The following is an 11,022-nucleotide window of genomic DNA, read 5'->3' on the forward strand; positions in this document are numbered from 1 at the left end:
GACTGTTATACCAGCTGGTACTGAGAATAGCCTAAGCACTTGATTTGAGTTGAACAAGAAAATACCAGGTTAAATTCAGACAAGAAAACAAGTCTCCAAATTTACATATTGGCTAATACTTTAGTTTTTCAAAACCTTAATTTCCAAATCAAAAGAACTTTTCCTTAAAAGCAGTTAGCTACTTTTTATCCCAGTGATGAGTAAATATCYGCCACTTTAATTTGTGACAATTTACAGTCACAATAATAAAGTTCTGTATTCATTAAAGATGTATCTCACTAACCAAACCACAGAAATAAGACTATTTACTGTTGTTTTCACTACTAATTCAAATATACCAAAATTTGTAATGTCTTACATGTAGACAATTAAGAATGCTTGTAAATTGAAACACATTGCCCACTACTGAAAAACGACTGGGAGCTATTAGCTTTGTGGTGCTGTGTTCTGTGCTACAAAGTATTTACACCAGGCGTATTGTGTCTAAAGTGTAATCTTCCTCCAGACTTCAATGCTTCTGAGACATTAACCAGCAGCTCACCAGCAGCCACTCCACCTTCATTTAGGGCAGCCAATAAAAAAATTGCAACTCTCCCTTTAAACAGAATGAAGCAGCAAAATGAAATTTCAGGGCTGACTATAAGATGTCCCCTTTGAATGGGACTGGAAAGTGCATGGAAATGCATATATTTTACYTCAACAGTCTCTTAAAATAATGGAGCTGGGGGTGCATTTGTTTGATTTTTTTTTTACTGTGTTTCTATAACTAAGTGTCAATCTAAATGCTATTGTTATTGATCTGGTAAGTTAAAAATGTTTAAGAGAACATACTTCCTTGAGAACACAAGTACCTCAAGAGCAAGCATCTGTGAAGGATTTAAGTGTATTTCAGAGCAGAAAWTTTTGACTTGTCTGACAGCAAAACAGCTAACCTAGAAAAAGTCTGAGATTCACTTCACCTAGTACAGATRTAACTGCAAGTGCAAGCTCTGCTTTTTTTCAACTTAAAATGGATTTCACACCATGACAGGTTTCATTCTGCATTAAAATTGCAAATCTTCCATTTGGCCCAGTTTCAGTTGCAATTGATCTGCTTTGTCGTCATAGATTAAAAAAAAACAGTGAAGGGCACTGCAGCTTTAAATATTTCAGAGCTATGTAGCTAGTAAATAGACTCCATTGCAATATGGCTCTGAAGGTCGTGTCCTATTGTCTCTTTTCTTTGCAAATATTCTGAACAGCATAAAATGGTTTATTTTATACAATACCTCCCTGCCATTTCTAAATCATGTCAATTCTATTAGGCTTTTCCTTTCTGGAAAGGACAGATACGCCACTCTTTCCATACACACCCACGCTGCTTTGAGATGTATTCAAAACGTCCACTGTGAATATAACAGCAGGGTGTACATATTAGATGTACATATTAGCTTTTCATATGGATACCTTATGTGAACAGACTCCCCGTTAAATCCACCACAACATAAGGACAATTTGTTATTGCAATGGTGATAAAATAATTAACTGAATTTCAGGTCAAGAAGCATCTTTGGTTAAAATTAACAGCCCAGTTAGAAAACCAAAGCCAGCAATTTCAACATCTCAGATTTCTCACATATGGGAGAATATGAAAAAAAATTCTAACACAGCACCAAGGGAACATAGTCTGCCAAACCTGTTTTTCATGAAGGCTACTACCTTTCAGATGCTAAAAAAAGAGCAAAAAACAACAAGAAAAAAAAAAAATCATGTGCCACATTTAACAATAAATTCCAAGAAAAATAAGATTTTAAACCTTAAGCTAGAGTTGAAAATCTTTGTGTATGCACTCCCTAGGTWCAACCCCACTTCTTTCATATAAGGTGACTATTTGATACAAATATGAGTTACTACTCAGAACAGTAATTTAAAATCCAGCCCTATGAAAAATACAAATCTGTGATAGTTGTCACCATGCAGAAGGTGCGTGTAGTCATTTACCTGAAAAGGCAACAGATTGTTGCCATTGTCCGTCCTGAACGCGTTGTCTTCCATCCAGGATTTGGGGGTTAAGGGTGCAGCCCGTGGGAACTTCGGAGGGGCAATGACATTGCTGGAGAAGGGCTTTTTAAGGGGTGAAATGGGATTGAGGGGGGAGGGCACGCCGACTCCCACTCCCACGCCAACCCCCACTCCAACTGCCCTTCGAGGGTCCCTACCAGCCTGCAGCCCACCCCAAGGATTGGAAGGTGTACTCCAAGCCGCGTTTTGATGATTATTCCAGCTGGAGGAGGAGGAAGAAGAAGCAGAGGAGGAAGACGGTTTGCTGGTCATGATGGGCTGATGGCTGTAAGCAGCATTTCTCTGGGCGAAAGGTGCCTGATTAGGACTTACAGGTGACCTCCGCTGCTGCTGCTGAGCTTGCTGCTGCTGCTGCTGATGTTGGTGGTGCTGTGTCTGAGCTAGGCCAATCTGAGGTGAGAAAGTGCCACCAAATACAGGGTTGACATGGTGTGGAAAATTCTGGAAAAGCATTGTCCCATTGACTGGAGTAATCCCCTGGAAAAAGCTATCATCCACCGTGTTTGTGGTCCCTGTAGACCAGGTGCTGCCAAACGAGGGAGACAAGGAGGTGCCGGCTGCAGGTTCTTGTTGAGGCTGGTGAAAGCTCAAGCCAGGCAAAATGGGAGACTCCATCTGCATCTTCTCCTTGCTATTTTGGGAAGGAGCCGATGTGCCGATACTAGTCACTGAACTGTTGTCTTCTGGTTTGGGTGTCTCCGACGAGATGGGCGTAGAGGGGGCTTCTGCTGAGTTTGGATCTTGCTGCTGCTGCTGCTGCCGCTGCTGCTGGGGCTGGGCTTTGCTTTTGTCCATCAGTAAATCATCCTGCATGGTTTGCGCAGCTGAAACAGTAGGGGAAAAAACCACAAAGACAGATTATTAACATTGTCATTCATACCACAAACCAGTCTGTTTTAATCATTTGCCAGCCAAAAGTCTCGCCCTATTGCTAGTACTATGTTACAGCATATTGCAAGGCAAACGCGTAATCTTCCCCCTCCCCCATTTAGGAATATGTAACCTTTGATCGTGCTAGATTGCCTTTAAAATATTTTTTAAGATGCTTCACCCTTTTTGATGCCTTGTTTCCCTTCAGTCTAAATAAGAGATGTGCTTATAGGGCAGAGATATACAGCAATTTCGCCACGTCTCTTTTCTCTTACACCGGAACTCAGAGCTCTCACCCTGCAATGAGAAACTGATTCTGGTTCCTGTTTTTCCAAGCACCCTCCTCCTCCACCTCCTCCCCCTGGTTATTTGCATACGTCAATAAATACTGCTGCGTCCTTCAGCAAGGTTAAAAAGACACCAGTCTTCGCTCTTCTCCACCCCCTTTTCTATTAGGGGACCTTTAAAGGAGCCGGGTACCGATTTTCCTTAATTAACAAGCAAGCTTGCAGCGATTGAGGTTTATCAGAGAGAAAGCGCACACGGACGCTCGCACTGATACGGGAGCGGCTCCTCGCTGCACAATCGCTTCCTGCMCGCTCCCTGCGCCCTGCCCGCGCCGGCTCCGGGCAGCGCAGGCGATGGCACAGCCGGCAAGGGGGGCTGGGGGGGGGCGGAGACACTTCGTGTACAAAGCCACCGATGGGTGGTAGATTTGCCTTCGGTGACCTTACGATCTCTCCGCGTAAAATGCTATTTTACATCAAAGCAGTCCTTTACTTGAAGGTATAGCTATCYGCTCGTTCTATTTATATACGTACCCGCTCTATTTATATACATACGTATGAAATCATCGGTAATTTGTTCATTAGAAAAACATAAGGTCAAAATCTGCAGACCGGGGAGGTATTATTAGACTATGATCTTTCTGATGCTTTCAAATGAAATATAGAACCAGGGAAAATCGAAATACTTACAATATAGACATGCTGCATGCAAGAAACCATCYTTTTATGCAYGAGACAAAGACTAGTGATGCAAATMATTTGCTAAATCAATACTAAAGTTTAAACTTTATAAAGGAAAGGTATGGGGAATGGCTGAGCCTTMTATCTTCTAGAGAAGGTGCTCCATATAAAACAGATCATATAATTTTATTATTTTGAGACCCAACAGCACTAGTACAATACAGACATCAATGAACAGCAATTGTAGGAAATCACAACAGTAACCTCTACATTCTGCAAGCATTTCGTCAATTGAAGAAATCATTCTAAATCTCAAAAGTATTTTAAATGAGCCCCCAAATCACTTACTTGAATTAACTATGTCAAAGATGGCCCTCACTGAATAMCTAATTGCATTTCTACTGAGTTAATCATATGACATTTACATGCCTAAAATTGCATTTTTTAGGATATTTTAATGTAAAAAAAGTAAAGCCAAATCAATTAACTGTTTAAGACAAGTGGCAAAGTATGAAACTGTCAACACTGTCCTTTCTGACGTCAGATGGTCCAGATGTATATAACATTTTTTGTTCTTTCCTTTAAGTATCTTCTGAGGCATGCAGACACATTTAAGTTAAAATGAACGTCAGGAGAGGTTTCTCCTATCAAGTAAGTTACTACTTATGCTCCCCCTTATTTAACAGTTCAACATGTAAAGCGAGAAGCRAGGCTTCCTGAGCAGACTATGCAGTGAGACATTAAGGCAAGCTCCTAAGCACAGGGTAACCATTGCATCTGTTCCAGGCAGTGCTGCTGCTGCTGGRAGTGCAGAAAACCTTGCAAGGCAGTTTAAAGCAATACTGCAGTAAACCACAATATGCCAAGCTCTGTGTAACTTTCCATTAGCTTCACTTCTACCCACATCACTATTACTCCTAAGGCTACATAAAACTACTGAYGACTCCACATCAGAGGGAGAAAAGGATTATGTGCATCCCCCTCCCCTGGTTCTGAGCTATCAGTATAAAAATACATTTAGAGAGAAAAACATAGCAGCTGGAATGTTAAAATTCTGTCGTCAATAAAGTTATATTTAAATTAGTTAGTCACCAGGTTATCTATAGTGGCTAGCACAGCAGTTGCTTCAAATATGTACCTTGACTTAGCTAGTTTTGAACTTTATCCTAACGACTGTGATTCACATTCCCTTCCACACTTCTTCTTAAATGCAAAACACTGCACAGTTCAACCCACTTGTCAAGGTCAAGACCTTCCTTTAATGAATGAAGCCAGTACAAATGAAAAAATACTGGTTAATAAATTACTTTGAAAGACAGGCCAGCCAATGTCTAATGTTGGACTAGTATGCAGTACTCTTGAATATTTGCTGGTGTAAGTATTTGTAAAAATTTACAATCCAGTACAGGAAATCTATATCCCCATAGCAATAGCAGCTCTATTTGCATGCAGAAAACCACGCAGCCAACACAGAAATGTTTAAGGAACAGTTACCTTTGGATTTTCTGTATTTAAAGATCAACAAAAGGACAGTATATTTATTTTCTTCTTTCAGGTTTGGTATATGACAAATAGTCGACCAGYCTGGCAAGAGCACTTTGACAACTGAAAGCTTTCAGCGCATGCTCTCCCAAGGAATCATGGGGTTTGAAGTCTTACCTATAGATAGCCTTTCACGGCTGCTTCCTGAAAGGAAGAGCTCGAAAGGGGAAAAAAAAAATATGTGCACACTCCCTTTTTGCAGTGAAGACTGCTGCAATCTGAATCATCAGCTCTGAGAAAATATCTGTCAGACTGAGCTGAAAGTAACTAAGTAAATATGAGCTTTTAAAGAGTTTAGTTTAGAAGCCCAGATTAAATAGCTACCGATTTAAAACAATTGCTAGACAAAAAAACCCACAGTATTTCCAAACTTCCCTAACAAACTCCTAGCAGAAGAAATTAATTATAATCTCATACCAGCTATAAAATTTAAAGCGATGACAAAGGATATTGTGTCACRTTGCTTAGCTGAAGAATATACTGAATAGTCACGTCATAATATAATTTCTAAATATATTCTGAAACTCAAACACAAATAGGTCAAGTATGAAAATTTAAAAACCAATCAAAACCAGCACACAGATGAAAAGTTATACTGTTTGAATAGTTTACAATTTTCAAGTTACAACTTTTTCATTACTGAGTTGTTACTACACTGAAAATTCTACAAAAAAAAAGCGCTACTCAGAAAAAAATCAAGGTGTGAATGTTACTATTTAACAYTCCATCTATTCTGTACACTGTAGTGTCACACTTCACTTCCCTCCCCTTTACTACCCACCCTGTATATATCTCCAGCCTCCACATCAATACACAGCCTGACAGGAGTTCCTCTCATAAGATATTGATATTGTGATCATTAATGTAGGTCGGGTAAAGTTTCCAGAATTTCATTCACTGGCACTTGGTGTTCTGTTTTGCACTGGTCCATTAACTATTCTGCATATTTATTCTGGGTAAATCATAATACTAATTGTTCAGGACCAAATAGTAATGCTTGCATGGAAATTACATAGTTGTGAAAATAACTAGTAGTGAAAATAACAATGTCTAATAAAAGTGCAGGCTGATTTTCCAAGGATGAAATATGCAAAGCTTTTTGCATGAAAGAGAGATTACTAAAGCAGAGAAAGATAAACTAGGGCACGTGAGAGGGAGTTGTTCTAACACTTAAGTCTCTGCTTTCTGCAGTCTGTTTATGTTGGACTGTATGGTCTGCCTGCCCTAAATCAACACTGTAATTAAGAGTTTCTCAACACTTGCTCTAACCTGTTTGTGCTACTCTGAATCATTAAAGGCAGCAAACCTGCTTTCTTACAGCAATTGAAAATACTTAATTTTATGAACTATCCCACCTATCACTGGGCTGGCTCTAGGCCTTCTATGACCCTCCYTTATGGCCCTATTTACTTGTTGGTTATTGCTTTTCAGATTATTTGAGGATTCACATGCAAGGGACTGCACTGTTTCTGTCAGTTCTTCCCAGGAGACAGTTTCACTTGGTAGATCAATCATTAGGATAAGGAAGAGCACTCCAGAACCAAAGAAAATCAAGATGTAAAGACAGTTTTTGATCAACTAGACACTAGCAGAAAACAATTTTTTTTTGTTTCTAGCAATCAATTCTTTCATAACTGGAAGTTAAAAGATAGTAGTGACAGCTTAATCAGAACAYGAGATCTTAATTCAATCTGGTATAAGAATTATTTGACCTGTGCCGGTTCAAAAGATAAAAAATTTTAAAAGGCCCATATAAGCCAAGTTAATTCAATTAACATTGCATTAAGTGTATTTTTCTTTTGAGAAATTAATTATGAAGCAATTTAAGCCTCTTTAAGCCTCCTATGACTAACAAACCATGCTAGTCCTTTTGACAGAAAGTGCCTATTCCAACTAACTTGAAGGTTAAAATGAAGTGTTATGCTACTAAAAAAACCCCCAAGTTTTATTGTAAAAAGTTTTTTTTTCAGCTTAAATTATTTTTATTTTAGCCTAATTGAGGGCTACTCATCTTTCAAAAAAATGAACCAAGTGGATGAAAAATGCCTAACTGATCTTGTAATTTAATTTTACGTGTTACTACCATAGCAGTTAACATTTAGATTTGCCAAAATAGAATATTCCTATATTGCCAGGTTACTTACCTTTGTTGAAAACAGTRAGTAATTTCAACAGTTTTAATACTGTCAGGTCAGAAGAACTGTATTAAGGTACAGTTCCTTCATTATTTGTCCTCTTTTCTGGTCCTCACTGAAATAATCATCATAGATGTATATAAATTTAATCTATGTCCATGTAATTCTCCCAGTAATTGTCCGTCAACTTCTTTATTAAGCTTAAATCTGTATAAACTGGTTATCGAAACCATTTAGTATTTTAAAAGTTGATATTTTGCAGTAAATCTGATAGCCAAACAYAGGGCTCAATTTTAAGCCCGAGATAGCTTATATTGATTTTGGTGGTTTTCATTAAGTTCTGTACTTGCCTTCAAATGTGCAGTTTTACTTAATTCAAAATGGCTGCTACCTCCAGTCAGTGTCCAGGAGCTGAGCTCCGGCAAACCTCCAGGAAGAGCAGCCACTTTCCCTCACTTTGCACTGGCCAAACAGAATCTGCTCCCAGGAGAGCTCTCTCTCAGCTCAAATGTAGCTACTTACTACCAGGTGAAGGTAAGAGATGACAGAGTGAGGCAGTGCAGTGAATGTCACAGAACTAGAAGGAAGAAACAAAGAAGGATCTATTAAGGGATGATATAGGATGCAATAGTTTAAAAATGAAAAAAATAAATGCAAAAGGCAATCTAAGATTTATAATGGAAATTGCAAATGCAAAGAAGGAAGCATAAAGAACAAAAAGTGAAAATGAAGAGAAAAGGGAGATGAGGGAGAGTGAAGGAGGAGATTGCAGGGGAGAATAAAGCAAGCATTTGAATAGAGCAGCTGCATATCCMATCTCATTAAGGAGAATAGAGAAGGATGCAATGACAACTCTTGCTCTGTCTGAGAATAAGGAGGTTATGTATGTATTTTAGGATTGCACTTTGATTCTCAGACAAAGAACACATACCCCAAGCTGTTCAACAGTTTTCACAAATCAGTTTTTGAATTTCACAATCTTTAAGCTATTTATGGGATGTTAAGAGGCCTGCCACTATAGAATGCTTTGGGTGGTAAAAGACCTTTAAAGCTCCTCTTGTCCAACCTCCCTGCAATGAGCAGGGACATCTTCAACCAGATCAGGTTGCTTAACCTGASCTTAAATGTTTACAGGGATGAGGAATCCACCTTCTTGCTGAGTGACCTGTGCCAGTGCTTTACCACCCTCATCGTAAAAGATTTCTTCCTTATGTTCAATCTAAACCTATCCTCTTAGTTTAAAACCACTAAAGCTTGACCAATTATGCTTTTATGTATCCTATTATGTTTTTATTTTTCACGTTTGGAAAAAAAAGTAGAATTAAAAAAAAAAAAACAGACCCAAACATCCAAACCCACTAAGTGTTCACTGTTTGACCTGATATTTTAAGTTTTGTCCAGTCTGGTCTTGTCCTTGTGCCAGTGGTAAAGCAGAGCAGCCACCTTTGTCACAGGCAGTTCCTTAGCCTCAAATGGTAGCCAAGTGATCCTGGGTTCTGTTTAGACTTCTTCAGATAAATATTCTTCACAGCCATTATTAGTCTCTATGACCTTTACCATAAATGGCAGACAACTAGCWTATCCTTCCAACTCCAAAGGAAAAATACAGAAATTGTACAARCCACATACTCTTAAAAATAAAACCACCTTCCCAATTTCCATTTGTAACGCTGGAGAATAAATACAAAAAACCTAAGCTAGGCTAGCCTTGGTGCTCAATGCTCTGGTCAATAGACAATGAACTTAGCACAGACCAAGAATAGGAATCAGAAAATCTTGATATCTAATATTGCTCTTACATGCCATGGACAGCTGTAATTGGGACAGTGTGTATTAGGATCTCTTCCAGGAGGTCATGCCCATGTAGTTTACTCAGGCCACATCCTCAGCAGTGGTAGCAACTGCTACTGTTCAATTTTATGGTCTCAAGAATAAGTTCAAAATTAAATTTCTGGGACTGGATGTTGATGCCTTCTTCCTACYTGTTTCTATACCTCCTGTAAGGAGCATTTCACATCTCTGTAAATACTTCAGCATTCCTCTTTATGATATTTGTAGCAATTAGAAAATAAAGAACACCCTTCCTACCTTTATACAAACCCTTCCTGTTATACAATAATATTGCTTACAAGTCCAAGTTCAGATATTTTACACACATTTTGACAACACTTTTTTCTCAACACTCAAAAGCAGATTGATTTGTCCCTAGATAGGGCAACACAGTCAAAGAATCCAGTATATTCCCTAAACTCGCCTTCCTATTCCACCTGACATCTATTACCATATACATGCAAATGCTTGATTTYAACCAAGAACAGCTGCAGGTTGATGCAGCTACACAGCTGCACCCCGGGCTTGGCCCTGTAAATTACAACCTTGAGCAGCAACTGTGTAATTCACACAAGGTACTGGGGCAAGTTTCATGTAACAAAACTTATTACAAGATCTTTTCTTTAAAAATATAACTTGAAAAGGAAAATTTAAAGTTGATTTTTACTGACTAATCATTCCAATAATCTGTCGGGTCACAACCSCCCCTGAAAAACAGGATATTGCCTTGGAGAGCATGATGTGAGGGCAGGAGACAGACAACCATGGCAGAGAAAGGTACCTTCTTTCCAGGTGCCATCCACCTCTTTGCTCTATAAAGGTTCTTCAGCTTCTAAATTTCCACTTTTCCAGATTGCGACGCCCAAACAAATTTTAAAAGTACCTTAGAAGGACCTTTTCCCACTTGGAAGCACACCAACAAACCCAAAAGAGAGCGTTGCCATTACCACCGGCCGTGCCATCCCTCGTCCCACCTGCACACAGAAGCCTGTGGACACCGGGCCTCCATCGAGCACCGAGTGCCACTTACAAGGGCGCCGGGTGTTTGTCCCTGTCATCGCCAACACCACACAGAAACGGATTCATGTCCCTTCTGCCGTTCCAGCCACCGCCCTTCTGGGCAGCCCGGTGTGCGCTGGCACCTGGCAGGGTCCCCTCCGCCCTGAGGGCAGGTCCCGGGGCCCGGGGGCCGAGCAGAGGCGGGGGCCGCTTGCACCTGTTCGGCAGCGGAGGGAAYGGGGGATGCTCCTTCCCCAGAGGGTCCCTGCGGGAACGGGGAGGGGGCAGAGAAGGCGGCCCGGCCTTTCCCTCCCTCCCTCCACCCGTGACGGGTCCCAGCCGGCGGCGGGGGGCGGCAGAAGGGACGGCACCGCCGGGCGCGGACCTTCCCCCCCGCGGACGCCGCTCGGCCACCCCGCCTCGCTCCCATACCTGCCCCGCGCGCGGAGCCGGGCAGAGACTGCGCGACGGCGGCCAGGAGAGACATGGGCAGGGCAAGGCAGGGCAGGGGGAGCGCCCCGCCGGACCTTTAAACCCGCGCCGGCGGCGGGACTACAGCTCCCAGCGGCGGCAGGASAGCGGCGGCGCTGCGGCGGGACTACGGTGGGACCACAGCG

General features: G+C 41.0%; 1 protein-coding gene across 4 annotated transcripts in view; it reads right to left on the reverse strand.

The window, feature by feature from the left end:
- The window catches only part of CPEB3 (cytoplasmic polyadenylation element binding protein 3), a 78,521-nt gene extending 67,523 nt beyond the window's left edge, over positions 1-10,998 (reverse strand). For 2 of the 4 annotated variants that reach the window (XM_057381144.1, XM_057381127.1), the window contains exons 1-2: positions 3,228-3,427; positions 1,981-2,885 (exon numbers count right to left, since the gene is read on the reverse strand). In XM_057381144.1, the coding sequence (XP_057237127.1) occupies positions 1,981-2,885; positions 3,228-3,306 (984 nt within the window). In that variant the 5' untranslated portion in view covers positions 3,307-3,427. Of the gene's footprint in view, positions 1-1,980; positions 2,886-3,112; positions 3,428-10,837 lie in introns of those variants that run through there. The other 2 variants (XM_057381135.1, XM_057381154.1) reach the window with 2 other exon arrangements.
- Positions 10,999-11,022: the final 24 nt, after the last annotated feature.

Source organism: Malurus melanocephalus, unplaced genomic scaffold (assembly GCF_030028575.1).
Source record: "Malurus melanocephalus ecotype Western Australia unplaced genomic scaffold, MMel_1.1 scaffold_12, whole genome shotgun sequence".
Taxonomy (NCBI): domain Eukaryota; kingdom Metazoa; phylum Chordata; class Aves; order Passeriformes; family Maluridae; genus Malurus; species Malurus melanocephalus.